Source organism: Artemia sp. Qi Xiang Cuo, chromosome 14, assembly GCF_049724085.1.
Source record: "Artemia sp. Qi Xiang Cuo chromosome 14, ASM4972408v1, whole genome shotgun sequence".
NCBI lineage: Eukaryota > Metazoa > Arthropoda > Branchiopoda > Anostraca > Artemiidae > Artemia > Artemia sp. Qi Xiang Cuo.
The window spans coordinates 25,376,020-25,388,377 of record NC_142807.1 but is presented as its reverse complement, the minus strand read 5'-3'; the positions used below and the strand labels follow the sequence as shown (position 1 = coordinate 25,388,377).

Genomic DNA, 12,358 nt, shown 5'->3' with positions numbered 1-12,358 from the left:
TATACGATAGCTTCTAGTATGTTTTTCCATCATTTAATAAACTTCTTAATTTTGATTCATAGTCCTCAGTATTCATGACAACTAAAGTGTTGTCATGAATAATGAGGACTATGAATCAAAATGTGGGGTCTATCAGATCCCATGTACTCGCGGAAGCTCAGATGTGGGACGCAATTACCAGAATTTGGAAATGAGATTGTTAGAGCATAAAGATTCTATTTCTTCGGCTTCAAAGCAAGATTCTAAGTCAGAAGATTTTACTTCAGCCCTTTCAGAACATATTTTCAATTTTCCAGACCATTTTATTTTGTTTGATAATGTCTCTTTGATTTCTAGGAATCGGGGTTTAAAGCAAAATTTTCGTGAAACTCTTGAAATAAAGAAAATCTTATTCAAGAACATTGCTTTGAATCGGGACACAAGTGAATTTGGGCTAAATTCTATCTACGATAATTTATTAAAATCTGACAAAGTAAAGTTCAATTCACCCAATGTAGTTGACCTCTGTCCAAATGTTATACCAATGAACGCTAATGAACCGAATTCAAGAAGGTCAAGGAGGCTAGCTTCCACCTTTGCTTTGAAAAGAATTAGAGAATTAAACAATATGCAGTTTTATGTGATTTTGTACTGCATATACCCACTAAAAAAGCTGCTCTGGCTTCTTTCTTTACTGGAATAATCCTTTCCTTTATATTTATTTTTTGCCAACTTGTGACCTAGATATGCTCCTCCAGCAACTAGAGCCCCGGTTTTTATTACCTTTTTCGCAAATTTTCCCGCGTCCCATTGAAAAAGTCCACCAGATGGGTAATGATGAAACATTGGGTAGATTGGGGAATATCCGGGTCTATCTATAATAATAGTTCTACTTCTGGACCTAAATATATCTTCCAAATCGTTTCTATTGCTTTTGCAGAGTAGCCCTGTTTCACAATAATATATGGCTTCACAATTGAGATAAAAGGACAAATCTTGAGTTGTACCACCTGCTATGGTATTTTTGGAGGCGGCAACGATGTTCCCTTCTTGAATTACAGGGTTGCAGTTTTTCAAATCTAGACAATGCACAAATGTAGGTAAGTTATTGACAAGGATACAATTCTCATATGGATCAGTTACTCGTCTATATAATTTGACAGGGATTACAATTGATAGTACAACTGCAGATACAACAAAAAAAATGCAAACACAAATGAAAACAGCTGTTGTTTTGTTCATATTCTGAGAATAACTTTGAATTTTCACAAATATCGTCTTACATTACACAGTTGATTACACTTGAGCATTGCCAGTTTTGCCACTAGTAAAAATTTTTGCTAGATTTGGATTATGAACCGAACGCATTCTTATAAAAAAGAAAATCTTTTACAAATTCTTTTGCTATTAATAGAAAATCAAAACTTCAAAATTTTATTTGAAAACTTTTAAGTAAGTCATTTTTCACATCGTTAAAAATGTATGAAGTTTTGATAAAACATACAAAAACACATCATGGTTACCTAGGGGCAACCTAGTAAATGACGAACCCTAGCCAAGATGCCTTGTGATGGCACATCGGTAGGATACACTGCTCGGCAATACGGTGCTCAGGGATTAGTTTTTGCTGTGGCAGGGCAGGGTAACAAGTTTACTACTTGTCCCTGTAAGAAAGAACGAGGAATTGAAGCTTAGATTTGACGCCCTATTATAATAAAGAACAAATATAAAGTTATGATGATCACATTGAAAAGGTTATTGTTTACAATATGTTGAAAAGATACAAAGGGATTGATTTTTCTCGCATAGCCATATATGACGTAATAAGTGAATGCAATATTTATGCACGTTTATCTTTCGAAAAGAAATTTTTATTATAATAAAGAACGAATATAAAGTTATTATAACAGGCACTTCGATATAGTTACATAAAGGATCTATATAGTAAATTATAGATGTTATAATAATAAAGAACGAGCTTTAGCCTATACTAACTGAAATGTTTAATATAAATATTATAACAAAAGTAACTTTGAAAAGTAGCTTCTCAGTGGTGTAGTATCATTTCTGACTGATTTTGCTACTGGATTTCCTATGGTTCATTTATATTTTCGTCATTATTTTCACAGCAAAGAATGAATTCTAGCCCATAGTAATTGAAATAAGATTTTAGTTTTATAGTAAAGAATGAACACTAGCTCATAGTAACTGAAATATTAATTAATTGTAGTAGCCTTAGCCTTAGTGGCAGTGTTTTTATTGGTAAACTTTTCTAAGGTAAGTTTTTTTATTAATTAAAAATCATCCCAGGTAATAACCAAAGCTGGGCCTGTCTGGGACTTGAACCCGAAACCTCCTGCACCCTAAACATGAATCATACCCCTAGACCAACAGGAGAATATTCTTATATATTAAAAGACGATCAATGGAAGAACAAACCATTGCATATATTGGACTTAGTAAGCTGGCTGTTTCTTTGATATTCGTCTCTTACTATTCAAAAGAAACAAAATCCAGGTTGCAGTGGTAGCTAGCAACCTAGTAAATCCCATACTAAGAAATACAATAACCCGCAACTCCTTAAAAATAGTGTCAGATCGAAACACAAAGTATAGTATTAGAATCGCCTTGTCCGAGACTCCTATAAAAGGAAACTTTCAGTCTCTTGGCTTGGGCAACAAAGAAAATCTGTCGGTTTGAAAAACAAGAAAAATGGCCTTATCTACTACATTCTGCATCGACGGCATCTTCTTTTCCATTTTTTTTCTCTCAGCTAGCTGGGCATTATAATAGAAGCTAACGTTACTAAACCGACGACAATCAGAGGTTTTTCTTCATATTCTTTTCAATTTGCGATTTTATTTGCTAATTAAAATAGGTTTAAGTTACAATGTTAAGAACCATGATGCAAGTTAAGAACCGAACCCACGTTCGGTCTTAGCTAGATTATTGCTGTCGCAACCACAAAAATAAGAATCTCCTTTAAAAACGGGGATCAAAAAGCAAATCGTTGCTCGGCTTACACAAGCGTAATTACTTTCAGTAAAATGTAGTTAAGAGGCTGATTTAAGTGAAACTGTTTTATTTTAGGAACTTCTCTTGACGTCACTTAGGACTTTATCGAACATAGAAGATGGGAAATGGACAAAAGTTACGACACGTGTCCATTGACACTGGTTTTTCATCACCCGTGAGTGGTCTGGGGCCTATGAGACGGAATTTGAACAGGGTATGGGTAATTTCTGGAATCTGTGAACTTTTTACCTTTGAGACTTACCAGTCCCAAGCAGCGTCTTGAGGATAGCTCTGGCTCAAAGCGATAACATTTGGGCACCTCTGGTTATCACACACTTGAAAACTGAGTGATAAATAGGAGAAAACTAAAATAGACAGCTGGCAACACTCTAATACAGATATCTAATGATGTCAATGAAGCACAATCTTGGATTAGGTAGGAGCAATAAAAGTGAAATCAAAAGTATTACTAATGAAGGGAGTTTTTATACCTGAAGAGCGTTTGTCCTTTGGAGAACTCTGTCTTTTAAGCTTTCATTGCGTAGGACTGTTTTCCATACCCTCCTAAAAATTGGCTTCTTCTGCAATTCTTCACTTATGGTAAAACTCTCTGTTTGAATTAACCTGTAAAATTTTAACGAATTCTATCACTGAACTTTTCTAAAGCCATGAACTTTAAACATGAATATCGTACAAAAAGCTTTCAAATTGGCACAAATTTCGGGAGTTAGTAGTTTCCAAGATATAAACGAGCCTAATGTAACCCCATAAATAATCAGTCTCTTTCTAGCATCCATCATCTCCAGGAAAATTCCAACTTTACCCCAAATATTAATAAATACGACATTTTTCATAGTTTCTATAGAAAAAAAAGGGAGAGGAAACCAAAAATAAAGAGTATTTTCTGGAAACTGATGAGTATTTCTGAGAAATAACGGCCAGCGCGCTGCCGAAGTTTATGTATGACGTCATCGATTTGGTAGTCCACATTATATGTGCTATCATCATCGAGTTGTGATTACACAAAGCTCAAGATTTATATTCCTTTTGAAACAGGCAATTTTGTGGCACGCCTACAGCTTGTTTTACTGTAAGGACAAGATACTTACAGCATTGGATTCACATAGTTTCAGACTTATCCAATCACAATTATGATGAAATTTAGATCTTTCTTACAGAATTGTCTAAACTCGCTTAAAAAATCAAATTTGTCCCACTTGTACAGGTTTTTTATTTTTTTTTTGTAAGCTCAAAGCGAAAACAATTGACAAAACAAAAATTAAAGTTTACATATCTAATTCCGTAGACGGATAAAACTGGGTCTCAACTATTGAGTAAAAGCATAATTGACGACTTACATTAAAATCGCAGGACTGCAGAAAAAAAAAACAAAGAAAAAAAATAGTTTCAAGCTTGGCATCAAATAAAAGTTAAAATGCATGGAATTTGACATAGCAAAGCGGCTATAGGCGCATTTTGATATGGCAAATAAATACCACAACATAAAGTACCAAAAAACTTAACAAGAAAAAATTTATTTTCAAAATAACTTATAGTACCTCTTTGACCCTGTACAAACGATATACCGCATTGTTAAGACAGCCAAAATTGTTGTCACGGTTATTAGACATTGTCGTCACATAACGAAAAACAGCCAAATAGTTCCAGAAACAACCGTTTATTTTAGAAAATGAAGCGCTTTTTCAGTAAATATACTTGTTTATGAATAATCTAAGGTAATAAAGAATTTGAATTTGAATAAAACCGAAGTTATTCTTAAATCCATGCTGCAGCATACCACGAAAATTTGTCTAGTTTTTACTACTGCTGTTCAAATTCTTCTTCGAATATGGATTCTAGGACTCTTTATTGTCATAGTGCTTGTAAAAGCTCAGCCAAAAATAACTAGCATTTGGACCATGTGGAACATATGATGCATGCTCTTTTTACTTTTCAGTTTTTACTGATACGTAGTTTTCGCGATTTCCCCTTGGAAATACAAGGCTACTCTGTGCTTTCTCACTAGGTTTGACGACGTTTCGATTTGTTTATTTAGTTTTTATTAAATCTCGGTTTTCTTCCTTTTGTATAGCTTTACTACAACGGATAATAACTACAGAGCAGTGCAAAAAAAAAAAAAAAGAAACACGGTGTTTTGTTTAGTTCACCCTGCCTATAAACAAAAAAGACGTACAAGTAGACATTTGCGGGAACAAATTTTCAGTTTTAATTTTTATGTAAAATACCAACCCATTAATTTGCAATTGCACCTGAAATATCTATAGTAACAATATTTTTTTTTTACCGCTTTTTGCACCACATCCTGTATCTTGATTACATATATCAACTATATAGATACAGTTGCACCCTTTATAGAGTTGCAGAAATATTTTCACATTTAATAACTGATAAAAATAAATAAAATAAATATAGTCCTTTGTGAACCTCAAAATCCCTCATACAAAGTCATGGGCGCCCATACGCTGAATTTTCGGCGGGGGGGCGCTTACTTGGTCTAATCGGCACTTCCAATGCTGTATAAAACAAATCACAAAATAAAAATATCATAGGCAGTGCAATAGCGCGGCCTAAGTAAAGAACAATGTGGGCATTAATGTATTTTTTTTACCAGGGAACTTCTTATAGAAAGAAATATCTTAGAAACTTCAAACAGAACTCATTCGATTGGAAATTGAGAGGCATAGTGCCCTTTTAATAGTCAAAAGTGATTGGAGGGCAACCAGTGCCAATCCCCCACGCCAATCATTTCCCCAAACACATAGAAAAAAAATTGAGATAACTATTTTGTTCAGCGTAGTTTAAAGGTCCGGAAATTATGACTTTGAGGATGACAGCCTCTCCCCCCCCTCCAACCTTCAGGGCAAGGGTTGTAAGTTATGCCCTGAGGCATATAAGCTTTTTTTCAGAAAGAATGGCCGTATAAACCTCGGGAGCTCGTTGGATTGGTAATCAGAAGTTCTAGTTGGCTTTTTAACAATCAAAAGTAATTGGAGGTCAACCAGCCCCCTCTCCCCCCTATTCCAATCATTTCTCCAAACCCATCCAATCAAAGAGATAGACATTTTGTTCAGCGGAGTTAAAAGGTCCAGAAATTATGTCTTCGAGGATAAATTCCCTCTTCCCATAACCCTCAGGACAAGGGTTGTAAGTTACGCCCTGGGGACATATAAGGTCTTTACAGAAAGATTGGTCGTATAAACTTCGGAGAGGGCTCATTGGATTGTAATCACAAGTTATAGTGCTCTTTTTAAGATTCAAAGTGATCAGAGGGAAGATATACCCCCCCCCCCCCCAAAAAAAAACAACACACACGTTGTACTTTCCCGAAATGCACCTGATAGAAATTTTAAGATTGTAATTTGTTGTTGTAAAAACTTCGAAAAGGGCTCATTCGGTTAGAAATTTAAAGGGATAGTGCCCTCTTTAATAGTCAAAAATGATTGGAGGGCAACCAGCCCCACCCCCCACGCCCATCATTTCCCCAGACACTTCCAATCAAAGTTTTGAGATAGCTATTTTGTTTGACGTAGTTTAAGAGGCCAGAAATTATGTCTTTGAGGATGAGACCTCCCTCCCCAGAGCTTTCAGGGCAAGGTTTTTAAGTTATGCCCCGAGAGAATATAAGGTTTTTTATGGAAAGTGTGGTCGCATAAACTTTGAAGGGGGCTCATTGGATTGGAAATCGGAAGTTTAAGTGCCTTTTTAAGAGTCAAATTTATCGGAAGGCAGCTAAAACGTCATATTTTCCCCAAATGCATACGATAGAAATTTTTAGATAGCATTTGTTTAAAAATAGTCCAAAGATCACATAAAAAGGCTTTTGTGGTTAACACAATCCCCCCCCCCTCCCCCGAGTCCGGGAGTAAGGGTTGTAAGTTATGCCCCGGGGGCATATAATGTTCTTATAGAAGGGGTGGTCTTGTGAACTTCAGGAGACTCATTTGATTGGAAATTTATAGTTTTAGTTCCATTTTAAGAGTCAAACGTGATGGAGGAAAAATAACCCCCCCATCCCTGACATGCTCTTTCCCTCAAACACATTCAATCGAAATTGCGAGTCAGCCATTTTGTAAAAAATAGTCAAAGAGAATAAAACAATGTCTTCAGTAATCAAATATAAGGAATATTTAGGCGGACTTTGAACTAAATCAGAACAAACTATGAGTATGTGGACTTTCGGAAAGGTGACAAAGCAATATCTCAAGAACAACCCTTAAGGTCTAGCTTATTAAGTTAGACCTTAAGAGTAAGTTGTGGGGGATTTTGAACTAGCCAGAAGGCAGTATGTGTATACTTTTAACACTACCACTACAGTTACTGTACCTGATGACGCTAAGAGTATTAAGGTGACACTTCTAGGAAGCGTTTACGGGGAGTTTCAATTAATGAAAAAAACTGTATGCATGCAGGTTTTCAAGAGGCAATATGATAAGCAATATGAAAGGCAGCACCACTATATAATAGCTAGAAATATCGTTGAAACATTTAAAGGAGCTACTTCGAAACAAAATTAAAAGTTCTAGTGTCCATTATAAGAGTAAAAAGATATTGGAGGACAATCAGCCCGTCTCTCAAGGCGATTCATTTCCCAAACGCATCCAGTCAAAATTTGAGGCAGCCATTTTGCTCAGCATACTAGAACGGTCAAGTAACTACGTCTTTAGCAACTATGTATGTGTCTTATTGGGCATGTCAACCCCCACCCCCCAAGTTCAAGTTCAATCATTTTATTATTAACATATACATGTATATAATTGACATAGGCCCATGGGGAGACAAGCTCGAAAAACTAGGCCTAGACAAAGATACAATAAAAGATTACGCTACAATACAAAGATAATTACGACGGCAAAGATACAATAATATAACAATAATATGAAAGTAGCATCTAGCCCAGGATCCAAATATAAATATAAATATATAAAAAAAACAAAAACAAAAACAATATTATTAAATATAAATTCATACTAAAAGATAGCCGAGAGGCCCACATTCACCTAGAACAACAATCCAAACAAATAACTTATTCATATTAAAAAGACGCTTAATTAAAAGTAATCCTGAACTAAATGAAATTTAAGATTCCTTTTTATTAAATGGATAGAAGAACATTTATCAATAAAATCCTTGTGTGCATCCCAGCCCCGGGCTATTGACGCGAACGGGGCGAATTTAGATCTCTCAATACTATACTTGTCAATGTCGATACTCATTTTTTGTCGCGTGTTATAACGATGTAAATCTTGTGATTGGGAGAACAAACTTTGATTGAGGTAATATGGCGGTAATTCCTTAATGTCATAATTAAATTTGAAAATAATTGCTCCAAAAGTAAATTGTTGAGAAGCTGGAAGTATATCTAAATAAGTATATAAAGATGCTGTAGAAGACTTATTTGGAAGTGAAATAGGCGATGAAATAAAAAGTTTCAGGATTCTTACTGCTTTATTTTGTAAAATCTGCATTGGTTTAATATGGCCTTTAAATGTAGATAAATATACTAGAGAACAACAACTAATATTAGACTGAATCAGAGAAAAATAAATGCTTCGTAAAGCAGAGTAGGGCAAATAATGCTTCAACCTCCCCATTAAACCAAAATACCTTGAAATTTTTAAGGTCATATTTTGAATGTGTGTTTTAAAAGATAACCTTAGATCAATAATGAGTTCAAAGCACTTTATCACTTTCATCCGAAGTATTGATAATAGTTAGTTTGAAGAAGTAACTTAGGTAATACGAGGGCATATATTTGACTTCTTGCCGTAAATTACGAAATTAGTTTTTGATAAATTCAAAGTAATAAAATTTTCAGAACACCATTCAAGAACATTAGAAAATGCAGTATCAAGTTTTGCCTCCAACTCCTCGTCATTCCTCTCAGAAATTGAAACTGCCGTATCATCAGCAAAATGTGTGCTGAGACATGGGATTGCCAAAGCGCGGTGAAAATCATTTATATAAACTAGAAAAAGCAGAGGACATAGGACAGAGCCCTGAGGCACCCCAACCATCGAGGACTGAGGAATAGGCGAAGAGAAAAAATTACCTCCATCTATTCGTTGCTTTCTCTTATCAAGATAAGATTTAACTAGATCCAACGCCGGTCCGCGCACACCACAATTATCCAATTTACGAAAAAGAATACAATGGGATATTGTATCGAATGTTTTTTTTAAAATCCAAATATATTGTAGCTGGAATTTCTCCTCTATCTAAGCATTCATGAATATATTGGATGAGAGCAATGATAGCGTGTTCAGCATTGTCTCCAGACCTAAAACCAAACTGGGAATTTGTGAAAAAATTAAACGATTTAAGAAAGTCATAGAACCTCTTATAAATTGGCCCATTAAACTATAAAACTAAATGCTACTTTAAAACTAAATCCATCAATATATCGAGAACGACTGGGGGTATTTATTTGCAGTTTTTGGGCCTACTACTATTACTACTTCTCCTCTTACAATTTAAATAAGTAAATAGAGTGTAAGTGTATTCAGGTTGTTAAAGAGCATAGATGGAATGTTTTGGAATTCATATCAAGTTTTATTTTTCAGGTCGACTTGAGGCGGTATAAGATTAAATTAAAACTTCTATTTGTGTCAGGATTAAAAATTGTTGAAAAGTTTCTCCCAACATACAAACAGCAAGCCAAACTATGGATTCTTACATAAGAAAACCGAAATGATATAATTTTTTTTTCATGGAAAAGACTATGTCAGTAAAAAACGAACAGAAATTAATTTAAAAAGACATTTTCCAAAAAACGAGTTTTTCAAAGAAAAATAAAGAGCTCAATTAAGCCAAAAATGGGCAGAAATAAAGTCAAGTAATCTTCCAAGCGTAAAACTACCACAAATCACTATCAATAAATAAATGAAACTCGAAACGAACAGAAATTAGAATAAATAGCCGGGTCAAACACAAAACGAGCAAAAATTAGCATTAGTAGGGTTGATAACCCCCATGCCTTCTAAAGACCAGAACATAATTTGCGTTTTACTGGAAACAAAATACGTTTTAAATGTTTTCATTTTTTTTACTTAAATGAATAAAAATATTTAAGACTTTAAGGAATAAATATCAGTATATGTATATCAAACTGACAATCCAAGATCATTTGTTTTATTAGTAAAGCTTGAATTATGTTCTGGTCTTGAGAAGGCATGGGGGTTATCAGCCCTACTAATATTAATTTTTGTTCGTTTTGAATTTTGACAGTTTTTGGTAGTTTGGTAGTTTTGGTTGATTTTTGGTGGTTTTACGCTTTGAAGATTATTTGAATTTATTTCTGCCCATTTTTGGCTTAATGGAGCTCTTTACTTTTATTTGAAAAAATTGTTTTGTGGATTTTCTTTTAAATTAATACAAATATAAGGCAGCGTCATTCAGCCAGGGGGGGGGGGGTGATGGAACCCCCCTGCCTCCCTTATGGGCGCCCATGTACACAGTGATTTCAATTGGTGTTGGAAAGTTGCCAGTCAAAACCAATGACCTGCAGGGCCTATTGGCAAATCCAACCCTGGAATTCAGCCTTTCGTCTTCCAGCATTTGTGCTGAAACATGTAGAAATTCTTGTGTATCTCTTGCCGACCTTTAGGATAGGTCATTGCTAGATCTAGCATTTTCTTATCAGCACATAAATTCTGGAACGTAGGAGTTTCATTCAGAAGCAGAGGGAGAGGAAAGCTAACTCTTGGGTCAGTAGAATCAATGAGGCTGGAGCCAAAAGACCTAACAATTGTCATAAAAACTTATGCAAAGTTTGAAAAACAAAAAAACTTTTTTTGGGAATTTGTAAGGAAAATTCCAGTCCGTTTAACCCTTTTCCGTTGACTTCTTGTCCTACTTTCAATTATCGTTTCAGTTTGAATCTGTCTTAACCTAGTAGCTATGCCAAATTAAAAAAAAATGACAGAAAGATTTATCGCTTAATTCATTGCTTCTACTGTGGTGATAGGATTGTTTTACTTTTAAAAACATTTTTGCTAAGGTGAATCGACAACTCTGACTACCATTAACAACTAATTGCAGCACAATTCGCCAAAGGCCAACACAGCTGTATGTCACTCAATCGAGTGCCTATAACACTGACGGATTATAACTGATCACTACTCAGAAATAAAGCAGCAAAAAATCATTCAATCAGAAATGAAAGAACATAATTTATATGGTCTTTCCCACGAAGTGCGAGTTGCAAATACTTATAAACTAAATGCAATTGGCTATCTTAATGGTTAAGCTGATAGGCTGTCAGAAATTTGTAAACTAAACGTAATAGGCTACCTTAATAGGCAACTTCAATTTTATAAAAGGATTTTACGTCTTGGAGCATGAACTGAATCCTTCAAAAGCCAGATTATCCATAAAACAGACAAAACAGATGATTTAAAAAGATGGATCGTGGGTTTTTAGTTGAAATATAAAAAAGTACGAAAGGCATAAAAAAAAGTTCAGATTTTACAAAGCTAAAGGCAACAATGCTGATACCTCAGAAATTGAAATTCGGATAAATAAATTTTATGTAAGTAAGGTACCTCAGTTTATCAGTTCGATAAAAGCAAGCCACTCCTTCTGACACTTGGCCTCCTTTTTTGTCAAAGATCCCGGCAAAACCCTCTAAATGGAGCCTTGGTTTTAAGTCGGCATCAAACACTTTGGTGTCCACTTCTTGAAGACACACTAAATCTGAATTGTAACCTTAAATAAAGACTTATATAAACACCAACGTTTTTGAATAAGTAGTTTATATAAATATTTTATTATATCACATATTACGTCATTTAAGCACATTTCGTTGGCAGTAATTGATTAGGTCTTGTGCAAAACATTTTGGCTTTTTCGTCAAATCAAGATTTGCAATTCAACTGAGTGGTTCAATTAGCTCACTTGGTTCATGGTGGTTTTGTCTTTCCGGTCTTGTCTCAGTTTTAATGTCTGACTCAGTTCGTAATATACTACGGTGGTTTTGCCTTTCTGATAGATGTCATCCGTCCCATTCTTGCTGACCAATAGCCCTTGAAAACAGGAGAGTTGTCATACCTAAATCGTTTTATAAGCGAAAACTAAATCTTTTTATTTTGCATCAGACGGAGGAGCATTACCATACAGCTAAACAACAAGAAACACATTTTAAAGTTTTTCACTCTAATATAGGTAAACATCTCCTATAAGTAGACGTATTCTCAACAAACACCTTGATATGCGTTCAATATTATTGAATCTCGGATTAAATCGAGAATGGAATTGATTTGAACATCGAATCTTGAGATCAAATCTTAAGATTCGATTAATATTACCCCTCCAGATTAATTTCAAATTAATAAAAAGCAGTGCTTCC

General features: G+C 34.7%; 1 protein-coding gene across 3 annotated transcripts in view; it reads right to left on the bottom strand.

Moving 5' to 3' along the window:
- The window catches only part of LOC148944303 (2',5'-phosphodiesterase 12), a 104,263-nt gene that overhangs the window by 21,664 nt on the left and 70,241 nt on the right, over positions 1-12,358 (bottom strand). For all 3 annotated transcript variants that reach the window (XM_089100772.1, XM_089100771.1, XM_089100773.1), the window contains exons 5-6: positions 11,556-11,718; positions 3,486-3,618 (exon numbers count right to left, since the gene is read on the bottom strand). In XM_089100772.1, coding sequence (XP_088956898.1) covers positions 3,486-3,618; positions 11,556-11,718 — 296 coding nt within the window. The remainder of the gene's footprint in view (positions 1-3,485; positions 3,619-11,555; positions 11,719-12,358) is intronic.